The 13,581-nt window shown below is 49.7% G+C and overlaps 1 protein-coding gene across 1 annotated transcript in view; it reads right to left on the bottom strand.

The window, feature by feature from the left end:
- The window catches only part of Ccdc88c (coiled-coil domain containing 88C), a 152,145-nt gene that overhangs the window by 31,032 nt on the left and 107,532 nt on the right, over positions 1–13,581 (bottom strand). The window contains exons 16-20 of the mRNA XM_045154020.1: positions 10,475–10,602; positions 8,604–8,745; positions 6,866–7,054; positions 4,807–4,968; positions 1,541–1,818 (exon numbers count right to left, since the gene is read on the bottom strand). Of these exons, the coding sequence (XP_045009955.1) occupies positions 1,541–1,818; positions 4,807–4,968; positions 6,866–7,054; positions 8,604–8,745; positions 10,475–10,602 (899 nt within the window). The remainder of the gene's footprint in view (positions 1–1,540; positions 1,819–4,806; positions 4,969–6,865; positions 7,055–8,603; positions 8,746–10,474; positions 10,603–13,581) is intronic.

Raw genomic sequence — 13,581 nt, 5'->3', positions numbered from 1 at the left:
GTGGTTAAAGGCCCTTGCTTGCAAAGCCTGATTGGCTGGGTTCAATTCCTCCACCACCCACATAAAGCTGCATTAGCACTTGTTTTCAGTGGCAAGAAACTGATGTACCCCTACCCTGATGTGTGCAAATAAAAAAAATAAAGTTTTAAAATCTTAAATTAAAAACAAATTTTTAAAGGACCTACCTGATGAATACACCTGATGTCACCTCCCTCGTACCCACCAGCACCACCAGCAAGCACCCACCCAAGGCTTTTCTGGCTCAATGACAGAGTTGTGAACCCCTAAGATGGAAACTCCCTGAATGTCAGCCACTCCCAGCTGAAAGAGCCACTGTGTGTCCAGTTGTCCTGCAGAGTCTGACTTGAAGGAAATGCTGTCAGCCCAGGAGGGGACAATGGCTCTTCTTGCCCCACTTGTGTCTGAGGGTCCCTCTTCAGACAAGCCTCCCTCGGCAGCAGCATATTCAGACACACTTGTTATTTTATTTTATTCATTTATTTAGTTAGTTAGTTTTTCAAGGTAGGGTCTCACTCTAGCCCAGGCTGACCTGGAATTCACTATGTAGCCTCAGGGTGGCCTTGAACTCAGTGATCCTCCTACTTCTGCCTCACGAGTGTTAGGATTAAAGGTGTGCACCACTGCGCCTGGCTCAGACACACATATTTAAAAAATATATTTTTAAATTTTTCATATTAAATATTTTTTTAAATACACGTTTAAAAAAAAACAATCATCTGGGTGTGGTGGCACACGCCTTTAATCCCAGCACTCAGGAGGCAGAAGTAGAGGATCACTGTGAGTTCGAGGCCACCCTGAGACTACATATAGTAAATTCCAGGTCAGCCAGGGCTAGAGTGAGACTCTACCTCAGAAAACCAAAATAAATAAATAAATAAACAGCAAGCAAGCAAGCAAAACCAGGTATGGTGGCATAAGCCTTCAATCCCAGTGCTCAAGAAGAGGTAGGAGGCGGCTACCCTGAGACTACACAGTGAATTCCAGGTCAGCCTGGGCTAGAGTGAGACCCTACCTCGAGAATGAAGGCACAGAGAGAGAAAGAGAGGGAGGGAGGGAGGAATTTAAAAAAAAAAAAAAAAGCAAGCCAGCCAGACCCTGAGTTGAAAGAGGCAGCCTGAGGAGTGAGGCAGGTACACACACCTGTGCTCACTGCATCTAGAAGTTGCCCAGCTGGACAAAGTTGAAACTGCTGAAGATGATGTCTTATTTCCCTCCCCGTTAGGGAAGCTCAGGTGTCCCAACAATGACGACTAGCCAGCCGGGAGGAGACGCGGCCCGAGAGACAGAGGCTCGTGCGGGCTTCGGGAAAGCCCCGTCTCCCGCGCGGCCAGACAGCTGGCCTCCTCAAGCCGCACCCCTGGCCCAGGCCCTGCTCCCTCTCAAGGTCTGGTCTCTGCGTCTCCAGCCTCCCCGTCACCCTCTCTGTCCACCCCCCCTTCTACCACCACCCCAGGCCCCGACCTCTCTGCCCCTGAGGGGGGTGTCTCCCTTGCGCCCCGCCCCTCCCCCCAGGCCCCACCTTTCCCCGAGCTCCTTGTGCTCCAGCTCCAGGTTGCGGTGCAGAGTCTTCAGGCAGCTGTGCTGGCGGATGAGCGCCTCGTACTCGGAGGACTGGCGCTCGTGCAGGGCGCCGAGGTGCTCGTGGTCCTGCAGCAGGGCCTCGTAGGCAGCCGCCAGCTGCTCGTGCTGCCGCTGCAGGTCCTCCTGTTCGGCCTCTTTGGCCGCCTGCTGGCTCTGCAGCAGGGTGCACTGGGCGCTGAGGGAGGCGCTCTGGGAGCTCAGCGTGGAATTCTCCACCTGCGGTGGGGAGGGGGGGATAGAGAGCAGAGAACCCACGGGCGGTGGGTGACGGGCAGCGAGCGGGCGAGGCGCCCCGTGCTCAAAGCAGACAGCAGCCCAGAGGGGCATGGGGCAGTGCTGCCAGGACTTCAGGACCTGCAGAAATGCACTGTGCAGAGGCCAGTAAGCCAGAAAGGAGCCGTAAGGGAAGGAGGAGTGGGGAGGGCCCAAGGAGATGAACAGATGGCTCGGGGTACAGTGGCCTAAGTGAGGTCTGGGGTAAGAGACTTTGTAAAAGAAGGGTGGGGGAGGGTTAATCAAAATACAAGATGTTATGAGTAAGCCATATGGAAACCTACTTTTTTGGGGATATGGCACACCCCAGAAGCTGTAGGCTGTTGCTAGAAAAATTTCAATGCCAGGGATGGAATACCTTCCAGTGAGCTGTTGGCCAAGGAGGTCCCCGATGCCCCCTAAAACATTACAGGTCATTTTCAAGTCTCTTGGTTTCCTACCAGAACTAGATAGTAAGATCCTACTGCTGAAGACACTACATGCTTGGGCTACAAGGTCATGGGGAAATCAAGCTAAAACTGAGTCGAAAACCTCCTCTCCCTGTAGACCAGCTGACTGAAAGCCAGAAAAAGCTACGCTGCACGGAGCCCTATGGAAGACAGAAGTCATCAGCAGAGATAAAAGAACAGTGGATATTGCAAGCCTTAAGTTTGTTTGGCCAGCCAGACCAAATGATCCAGTGGGTGCAATAATGGCCTATCTGTTAAGGGGGAAACCAACCGTTCTCTGATTGGACTGGAGGCCTGCTCCACAGGAGGGAATACATGCCTGATACTGAAAACCTAATCAAAAGCTTATGGTGGGGAAGGTCATGAGTCCTAGAAGTGTAATTCCTGCTCTTGTTTAGCTAATGCATATATGATGCTCACCAAACCTCCCTGTAAGTACTTTTTCTTAACATTCATACCCACATATCAATGCTACTCTCACTTTGGGTTAGAGAAGCTTCTCTTTTCATACGGTGGTGACCACTGGAATGACCCAAAAGGTAACATAAAGCTGAGAAGTGACACAGGAGTGCTCAGCACTAAAACATCTCTATCACACTTTCCAAGACTCAGGGTCCACTGCACAAGAGGTAGTGGAAAGAATTCAAGAACCAAAGGAAGGGTAGGACTGCTTACAATGCAACTGTTCTGACACAAATTGGTCTCAATATCCATGACCTCACAGTACCTGACACACTACCTACACAAGACCCTCATAATAGTAATGACATCAAAATATAATAGAGACTAATTGAGAGAAGGAGGAGATAGCTGAAGAGTGGATTAGTGAAGAGGAAAGTGGGAGAGTGGAGGGAATTATCATGGTTTATTGTCTATAATTATGGAAGTTGTCAATAAAAATAAACTGACTGTGGAATAGTGCTATTATCCTGATCCGCTCTCCAGAAATTATGCCCTCCCTCCGAGGCAAACTTCCTCATGTACCCTTGATGACTGTTTGTTTCAAAGCAGTGTCTCATTCTAGCCTAGGCTGACCCAGAATTCATTCTGTAGCTGCAGGCTGGCCTGGGACTCATAGTGACCATCCTACCTCAGCCTCCCATTCCTGACTCACCTTGCTAATTATTTTTAAGAGCCTATTTTCTAGAAAAGTCAACAGAAAATGTAAGAATACAGAAAAGTGGATAGCACTATCCACTAACTTAACATAGGTATTAAATTTGTTTATTTTTATGGTGTCAGAGACTGAGCTGAGAGCCTTACACATGCTAAGCACTTGCTCTACCGCTGGGCCATATCCAAATCTTTGACATTTTGTAAAATACTCTAACATAATCCAAGATCATTAGAAAACTGAATAGAAGCCAGAATTACTACCCCGATATTAAAACCAGACAAAGACGTTTTTCCAAGACAAAACAAAACAACCAACCAATAGCCCATTTTCTTATTTTAACAGAACAAACCCAACCTCACTGCCAAATGGTTTCCTGTTTATTGTCCCTGTTCCAAACTTTTCTCAGAGATTACATTAATGTATGTTTTTCATTTTCTCACCGCAAACTAATTATAAAATCAGCATGTTAAGTGGCCTAGGATACTGGTGGTTCTACAGGCTTCTTCCAACAGCCGAGCCCCATTTCATAACCCACTTCTCCTGGGAGTTGAAAATTTACATTGGCTTAATAAAGCTCTCCTAGGTTCTACTGAAATGGTCTAACCAAACTTACTTGATCTCCAAGTCTCTTCTTTTTTGTTTTTATTTTTTGTTCATCTTTATTTATTTATTTGAGAGTGACAGACAGTGAAACAGGCAGAGAGAGAGAGAGAGAGAGAAAATGGGTGCACCAGGGCCTCCAGCCACTGCAAATGAACTCCAGATACATGTGCCCCCTCGTGCATCTGGCTAACGTGGGTCCTGGGGAATCCAGCCACAACCAGGGTCCTTAGGCTTCACAGGCAAGCCCTTATCCGCTAAGCCATCTCTCCAGCCCAAGTCTCTCTCTCTTTTTTTTTTTTTTTAGTATTTTTATTTATTTGTAGGGGGCGGGAATGGGCATACCAGGGCCTCTAGACACCGTAAACAAACTCCACACGCCATGTATCTGGCTTTATGTGGGTCCTGGGGAACTGAACCTGGGTCCTTTGGCTTTGCCAGCAAGTGCCTTAACCATTAAGCCATCTCTCCATCCCCCAAGTCTCCTCTTTAAAGTCTTAATAACCTTTGTGGGAACAGACTTTGGAAAACATGGACAAGAGTCTAAAGAAATGGGCTGGGGATACAGCGCAGTGTGTGTGAAAAGGAGAGAAATGAAGGATTGAGCTAGGCAGCTCCACGCCCAAACATGGAAAATATTTCATGAGCCATCACGACCACAACCTCCCAAGACCCCATGTACAGTGAACCCCTTAAACACGCCTGACGCCAGCTCCCCGCGCCGGACGGCGCAGCCTCCCTTGCGGCACAGCCGTGCGTGCGCACCTGCAGTTTGGCCGTCTGGGTCTGCAGCGAGGTGGTGTGCTCCTGAAGGAAGGCGCTCTGCTTCTGCAGCGTCAGGATCTGGCTGCTGAAGGCCACATTCTGCGTCTCCAAGTGCTGCAGCTGCTCCCTCAGCAACTGCTTCTCAGCCTGCAGCGCTGCGTTCTGGGGGAGGGAAGCGCATGCCAGTCAAGCACGGAAGGCGGCTACAGGGATGGCTCGCCAGCAAGAACGCCTGGATCCAGTTCCCCAGGACCCACGTAAAAAGCCAGATACGCAAAGCGGCACAAGTGTCTGGAGTTCCTTTACATGGGCACTGGTGAGGCCTGGGTGAGCCCATTCTCATCCTCTCCCCCCCCCCCCGCCAGCAAATAAATAAATAAAATTATATATTTTAAAATTTTTCATTTATTTATTTATTTAGGTTTTTTGAGGTTAGGTCTCACCCTGGCTCAGGCTGACGTGGAATTCACTATGTAGTCTCAGGGTGGCCTCAAACTCTCGGAGATCCTCCTACCTCTACCTCCCGAGTGCTGGGATTAAAGGCGTGTGCCACCACGCCTGGCTAAAATTTTCATTTATTTGAGAGCAACATAGAGAGAAAGAGGCAAAGAGAGAGAGAGAATGGGCACGCCAGGGCCTCTCGCCACTGCAAACAAACTCCAGATGTGTGCACCGCCTTGTGCATCTGGCTTACGTGGATCCTGGGGAATCCAGCCTCGAACCGGGGTCCTTAGGCTTCACAGGCAAGCCCTTAACCGCTAAGACATCTCTCCAACCCTAAAATTATATTTAAAAAAAAAACAAAACAAAACATGGAAGTCCAGCTCTCCCGAGACACAAGATTGGCTCAGACCCTCAAGGTTAGACACAGGCCAGAGCCAGGACCCTCAGGGGCAGGAAGTAACAGTGTCCCCCTGAAATGGACAGTAGTAGTATTTCTACAAAACAAGTCACACATCGCAAAGGACGCAGGCGACCAGGGCACACTGGTGTGGAAGCCTGACTGTGATCTTTTCTCTCTTTCATGCTTTTTTCTCTTTAACTATTTCCTGTAGAAGACCCCAAGCGTGCTTTCGCGTGAGCCTGATCCACCTCCCGTTGACAGCAATGGGACCCAGAGTCAAAATCTTTAGCGTCAGCCGCCCCAGGGCTGAAGAGCGCATTACAGTACACGAGACTAGCAACGGCCATGCCACTTATGCCACCAACGAGGCCAGGGACCAAGACACACGGGCTATAGGCCAGTGCTACCACTCCTTGAGCCTGTGACTTTAGGAAGAGTCCAGCTCTGTCTCAGCTTGCCTGTCAGTTAAATAATGAACACCATTATGACCGCAATGAACTTCCTAAAGTCACTGTTGGGAATCAAAGAGAACCAGAGGAATAGCCACGCACTGGCAAGTAAAGACTTTGGCGTTTGCCAGCCATATCATCTCTAGCCTGACGATGACGGCTGCTGCCGCAGTGGGAAGTAGTCCAGAACCCATTCAAATAAAGGGTGTGGCTGTATTCCAATAAACCTTTATTTACACGTGGCTGGGCTTTGGTATGCAGCACTGGGACACATTCAACTGAAAGACACGGCACACTGATGTACCAGCCATGGGCTAAGCCCCGTCATGGCAGGTAGAACAGTTCAGCCCCCAAGACTGGGGTACGCCTCTTGGGCTAGAAAACACCAGAGGGCCCACGAGGAAGAGGGCCCACAAAGGAAAAGACCGAGCCAGGTGTGGTGGCGCACACCTTTAATCCCAGCACTCGGGAGGAAGAGGTAGGAGGATCGCCATGAGTTTGAGGCCACCCTGAGACTCCATAGTGAATTCCAGGTCAGCCTGGGCTAGAGTGAGACCCTACCTCGAAGAAAACAAACAAACAAAAAAACCCAAAGGAAAAGGCCCCTACAAACACTTGCCAGGACAACTCAAGAAATGCCCTACTAGATCCAATAGACCTTAGTGGACTCTGCAATCCTAGGTGCGTCACAGTGACGACAGGCTCACAGGAGAGCTACAAACACAATGCTCACTGTGACTGACTCGGGCCCGGGCAGCCCACTCACATTCCGTTCCAGCTCGATGGCCCGGTCCTTCACACGGAGCAGCTCCATGGTGGCCTCCTTGTGGCTGGGCCCCCAGGATTCCTTCTCTTGGTGACTAGTGACTAACTTGCCCACAGGTTGCTTGAGCACGTTCTGAGCCTGCGTGCCATCCTCCTGGGTACGCCTGAGCAGCTCACGCTCCTCCTTCACCTAAGGGCACAGGGATGGAAAGCAGATGGACAGAAAGGAGGTGGGGCAGCTTAAATGGGAAAATGTGCCCCCTGTAGACTCATGGGTGGGAATACTGGACCCAAGTTGGTGGCACTTTGGGAAGCTTATGGACCCTGTAGGAGGTGAAGCCTTGCAGGAGGAAGCGTGTCACTGGGGATGGGCCTTGGGGTATACAGCCCAGCCCGATTGGGGCTCGTTAGCTTTTCTACTTCCTTCCTGTTGATGTGATGATGGCTGTCTGCCCCGGCCATGTTTCCTCTGCTACAATGGACACTTCCTCTCAAAACTGCAGGTGAAAGGAGACCTTTTCCTTCCTTAAGCTGCTTCTGATCAAGCCCCCTCCCCACCCCACCTCACCCCGGCTCCTCCGGCCCAGCAAGAAGAAAGTACTTGGTATAGGAGCCAAGCTGGAGCCCTACTGGTGAGCAGGACAAGCCGCCAGATGTCCTTCTGTTATGTGTTTCCGAGAAGACAGAAAGACAGGAAAGGCAGGGGCTCGAAGCCCACACTTTCCCCAGTCCCTACCTCAGCCATGACTGACTGAGCCTCCAGTGTACGTCACAGAAAAGAAGGGTGACTGGGCACCATTACTAGTGATACTAAACCTCACAGAGCCCTGCCAACACTGGAACGTCCTCCTTCTGGATCCCAATTCAACCTCACAGCCACGGAATGTGCTCTGTGTTCTTCTCCATAAACAACCTGAGACCCTCCCTAGACAGGAGCTCCTCTTTCCTAGATTCCAGAAAGGATTAAAATTGAACCTGGGAGCCAGGGCGGGCGTGGTGGCGCACACCTGTGGTCCCAGCTCTTGGGAGGCAGAGGCAGGAGGATCGCCATGAGTTAGTTCCAGGCCAGCCTGAGACTACATAGTGAGTTCCAGGTCAGCCTGAGCTAAAGCGAGACCCTACTTTGAAAAACCAAAAGAAAAAAAAAAAAAATTGAGCCTGGGGCTGCTCATGGGCAGGAACTCTTCACACTCTCTTCTTTCCTTCTCTTAATCAAAATGTCTCTTTAAACTTTAAAAAAAAAAAAAAAGAGGCATAGTAGAGGATGTTTATAGAGAACACATTTGTACAGATAGAACACATTTGGCAGATGTTTCATGTGCACAGAAAGTGTGGGGGTGGAGAGAGTAGATATGTATGAAGTACGTGTGTCAATATGGACCTGCACACGCATCGGTATGTGAGAGAACGTGTGAATGTGCACACCTATAGCAGATGAGTACCTGCTAAGCTTGCCCCGCCCCTGAACACCTGCGAACAGCTCAGTGTCCAGGACCGGTTTCATGAGGTAGTCCCTTGGTGGGTACCCATGTCCCACTCGGCAGAAGCAAGGCTACCCGGAGTGGCTGCCTCCTCGCCAGCAAGCCCATGGCCCTGTCTCGCTAGTTCCTGTGGTTCATCTACACCTGCCTCAGGAAACGGGCACCCCGACTAGCCTTGGCTACCCCGGGGAGGTGAGGCAGAGGAGGCGGCAGGACCCCGGCCCGGCCCAGCCAAGGCCTCATAGCGCCGGCGCTCACCTTCTGCAGCTCGGCCTGGAGCTGCTGGTTCAGGTTTGCTTTCTCTTCCACCTGTGCCTCCAAGAACAAAATCTTCTCTTCTTTCAGGGCCAGTGTTGTCTTTAATGCGGATTCATTTCTGCCTTCCAAAATCTTGTATTTTCTGAAAAATACAAAAAGAGGGTTTACCTGTCTCTTTGCCCCCACTCCTGCCCACCTTTTGCCAACACACCACCCCTCCTATTACACTGCTTCCACACACCACCAGCACCCACCAGCACCCAGAACCCTTCCCAGGCTCCTTTGGCAGACACACCCAAGACACCACTGCTACATTTCACAATACAACCTTAGGGAGGTGGTGGTATTATCATGGCTACTTTACATATGGGGAACTGAGTCTCAGAAAGGTTAAAAAAAATCTGCTTAGGATCATAGTGCTAGAAATGTGGTATGTCTGCAGCCTTTCTACCACATGAAACTGGCACCCCGTTAGCAGGATGGGGGTCATGTTGGCTACTAATCCAGAAAAACCCAAGATACTACACTTCCTGGAAAAGCAAGATCATTTAAGAAAGAATGGGGGCTGGAGAGATGGCTTAATGGTTAAGGCATCTGCCTGTGAAGCCTAAGGACTCTGGTTTGATTCCCCAGTACCCCACATAAGCCAGAGACAGAAGGTGCCACATGCTTCTAAAGTCTGTTTGCAGTGGCTGAAGGTCCTGGTGCATCCATTCTATCTGCCTCTGCCTCTCTCTCCCTCTCTTTCAAATAAATAAATAAATATATAAAATAATTAATTTTACAAAAGAGGACTGGAGAGATGGCTTAGCAATTAAACGCTTGCCTGTGAAGCCTAATAACCCTGGTTCAAGGCTCAATTCCCCAGGACCCACGTAAGCCAGATGCACAAGGTGGCGCATGCATCTAGAGTTCCTTTGCAGTGGCTAGAGGCCCTGGTGTGCCCATTCTCTCTCTCTCTCCTTCTTGCTCTGTCTGTCGCTGTCAAATAAATAGTTAAATAAATAAGAAGCAAAAAAGAAAAAAGCCTGACTAGGAAAAGCTGCAATATTCACATTAAAAAGAGGCAGCTGGGTGTGGTGGCATATGCCTTTAATCCTAGCACTTGGGAGGCAAAGGTAGGTAAGGCGCCGTGAGTTCGAGGCCACCCCGAGACTCCATAGCTAATTCCAGATCAGCCTGGGCTACAGTGAGACCCTATCTCAGAAAAAAATCAAAAAAAAAGAGGCCTGGGCTGGGGAGATGGCTTGACAGTTAGGGCGCGCTTGCCTGCAAAGCCAAAGGACAGGTTCAATTCCCCATGACCCACATAAGCCAGATGTACAAGGTGGCACATGTGTTCAGTTTGTTTGTGGTGGCTGGAGACCCTGACACACCCATTCTGTATCTGCCTCTTTCTATCTCTCTCAAATAAATAATAATTAAAAAATAAATTTAAAAAAGAAAAAGAGGTCTTGGGCTAGGGGCATAGGTCAGTGTCTTGCCTAGCATGCAGGAGGCCCTGGGTTCAATTTTTTTTTTTTTTTTTTTTTTTTTTGAGGTAGGGTCTCTCTCTAGCCCAGGCTGACCTGGAATTCACTATGGAGTCTCAGGGTGGTCTAAATCTCATAGGTGTCCTCCTACCTCTGCCTCCCAAGTGCTGGGATAAAAGGCATGCATCACCACGCCCAGCTCAATTTTTTCTAGTACAAAACACGTCCTTCCATGTGGCCTTGACCCTCCAGGAAGAAAGTCTAGACTACAAAGGACAGGTTTAGTCATGCCATGCAGTGACCCCAGCTGTGACAAATTCGCTGAGGTCTCAGGCGGAGGCTGTGGCGCTCAGATTCAGCAGCAGAGGATGCTGCTACCGTGCAGGGGGCTGTCCTCACGTGTCACCGTGGCTGTTATCATCTTGCAGCAGCAGCTCCTTGCTGAGGCCGACCTTCTCCAGCTCCTGGCTCAGTTTGTCTAGCTCACTGGTCAACTGCTGGCTCTTCAACTTCTCCAGCACCAGGTCCTGCAGGACAGGAGACACAGGTTATGGATGGAGAACATGGGAGAGGGCGTGCTGGGGAGGCCAGGACCTCTTAATGCTGTCACATCTGACCCACTTCTTCCCAAGACCCAACTGTCTCAAATGTCGGAAGGGTCAGGCAGGCAGGCTGGGTGACGGGACGGCCAAGCCCACAATGCTCGGCCAGAAGAAAGACAATGAACACCTTTCCCAGCCTTCCTGGAACAACCAGGCCACATGGAGCTATCTGGAGGACGCTCCTTCTCTAAGACATCATGAAAGCACCCCTCACATTGGCAGTGGTGTGAGCTCTGCTGACAAGGACCGCCTGTGTGGCTAGTCTGGCGAGTAATGAATTCTCACTGCAGACAACTTGAGACACAAAAGCAGCAGAGAGAGGGGGAGCTTATTTTAATTTGTTTATTTTTATTTATTTATTTGAGAGGGACAAAAAGACAGAGAGAGAAAGAGGCAGAGAGGCAGAGAGAGAGAATGGGCGCGCCAGGGCCTACCACAAAGCCATCCCTCTAGCCTGGAGCTTATTTTAAATGCCAGTAGAGGCTGACTTTTCAGAATGTGGGTGTTGAGTGCAACATTCCCCACCTCCAACCCTCTTGGCTCCCACCTCTCCTGCCTGGTAACACAGTGTTCCCACGCATATTTATCCCTTGTCCTAACTCACAGGCAGAATGGCGGCAACGAAGACACTTAGACCTGCTCTCCCACGTTTCCCAGCCACCCGATCAACCGAAGCCAGGTGACCAGCTATGGGCAGAGGTCGTGGGTAGGAATGACAAGGGTCAGTTCCTGATCAAAGCAGAGGAGAGCTGGCATGTGACTCTGGGTGGCCTTTTACCTGTCACAGACAGCCTCAGCCCAACCCTGGCGTTCAGAAGGGGGAATCCAGAGGTCAAAGAAGCTTGGAACGGGGTGTGGTGGGGCACGCCTGAAATCCCACCGTTCAACACCAGCCCGGACACACGGCAAGTTCCAGACTGGCCTGAACTACACAGCAAGACCCTAGTTAAAAACACACTTTCGGAGCCGGGTGTAGTGGTGCACGCCTTTAATCCCAGCACTCGGGAGGCAGAGGTAGGAGGATTGCCATAAGTTCGAGGCCACCCTGAGACTCCATAGTGAATTCAGGTCAGCCTGGGCTAGAGTGAGACCCTACCTCAAAAAACCAAAAAAAAAACAAACAAAAAAAACACTTTTGGGCTTAGTGGTTAAGCGCTTGCCTGTGAAGCCTAAGGACCCTGGTTCGAGGCTCGATTCCCCAGGACCCATGTTAGCCAGATGCAGAAGGGGCACATGTATCTGGAGTTTGTTTGCAGTGGCTGGAGGCCCTGGCATGCCCATTCTCTCTCTCTCTCTCTCTCTCTCTCTCTCTCTCTCTCTCTCTGCCTCTTCCTCTCTCTGTCACTCTCAAATAAAAAAAGTAAAACAACAACAACAACAAAAAAAAAAAACCCACACTTTCTAGGCTGGGGAAATGGCTTAGCGGTTAAGTGTTTGCCTGCAAAGCCAAAGGATCCCAGTTCGATTCCCCAGGACCCACGTAATCCAGATGCACAAGGGGTGCATGCATCTAGAGTTCATTTGCAATGGTTGAATTTGAAGGCCCTGGTGTGCCCATTCTCTCTAACTACCTCTTTCTTCAAATAAATAAATAAAGGGCTGGAGAGATGGCTTAGCAGTTAAGCGCTTGCCTGTGACGCCTAAGGACCTCGGTTCGAGGCTTGATTCCCCAAGACCCACATTAGCCAGATGTACATGGGGGCACGCGCGTCTGGAGTTCATTAGCAGTGGCTGGAAGCCCTGGCGCGCCCATTCTCCCCGCCCCCCCCCCGTGTCTCTTTCTCTGTCACACTCAAATAAATAAATAAATAAATAAATAAATAAATAAAATTTAAATTAAAAAAAAAAACCACTTTCCTTCTTTTCCTGGGCATACAGCAGAGACTGCCATCTTTCTCCCTTGCTCTCTTCCTTCTCAACATGCCACGTGCCATATTATTGGAAAAGGGGCTCCACTAGGAGGTGGCCTAGTCACAAGCTGGAGGAAGCCAGGCACCTAAGAGTGGGGTGAAGGCTGCTGGGACACGCACGGCCGTGTCTAGGTGAGAGCGCGCGAGCCGGCACTGCCCACGTGGTCGCGCAGTTGCTAACGGTTTACCAGAGCAGCTACTGACCACAGCACCACGAACGAACTCCCAAACGGCCCAGCCAAGCAGAGCAAATAGTTCAGGAGAAGGGCTGGAGAGGGGGCTTAGCGATTAAGGCGCTTGCCTGAGAAGCCTGAGGACCCAGGTTCAAACTCCCCAGTACCCACGTAAGGCCACATGCACAAGGTGACACATGTGTCTAGAGTTCATTTTTGGTGGCTAGAGGTCCCCTGGTGCACCTCTCTCTGTCTGCCTCTTTTATTCTCTCTGTCAAATAAATAAAATATTGTAAAATATCAAGTATTTCAGGAGAATTTTATATACAACAAAAAGCCAAATGATCATACAGTTTGATTCTATCGTTCCATTTCTAGGAATATGATCTTAAGAAAAATGTAAACAAATATTTAAAAAAAAGAAAACTGGTCAGGAGTGGTGTAGCACGCCTTTAATTCCAGCACATGGGAGGCAGAGGTAGGAGGATCACCATGAGTTCAATGCTACCCTCAGATGAGAGACTACATAGTGAATTCCAGGTCAGCCTGAGCTAGAGTGAGACCCTACCTCAAAAAAAAAAAAAAAATAGTGCAATATGTTCACGAAGGTGCTTATATATAACGATGCCCAGTGTTATTTAAAACAGTAAGGGGTTGTTGGGAGAGACAGCTTAGATGGTAAATTCACAAGCATGATGACCTGAGTTCAATTCCCAGAATCCACATGGGGGGAAAAAAGGCCAGTGTGGTGGCATGTGCTTATAAGCCATAAGCCCAGCAGCAAGAAGGCAGAGACAGGTGGATCTCTGAGGCTTGCTGGC

The sequence above is a fragment of the Jaculus jaculus genome, chromosome 7, assembly GCF_020740685.1.
Source record: "Jaculus jaculus isolate mJacJac1 chromosome 7, mJacJac1.mat.Y.cur, whole genome shotgun sequence".
Classification (NCBI taxonomy): domain Eukaryota; kingdom Metazoa; phylum Chordata; class Mammalia; order Rodentia; family Dipodidae; genus Jaculus; species Jaculus jaculus.
Note: the sequence above shows the minus strand (reverse complement) of the source record. Positions and strands in the feature narration are given on the sequence as shown.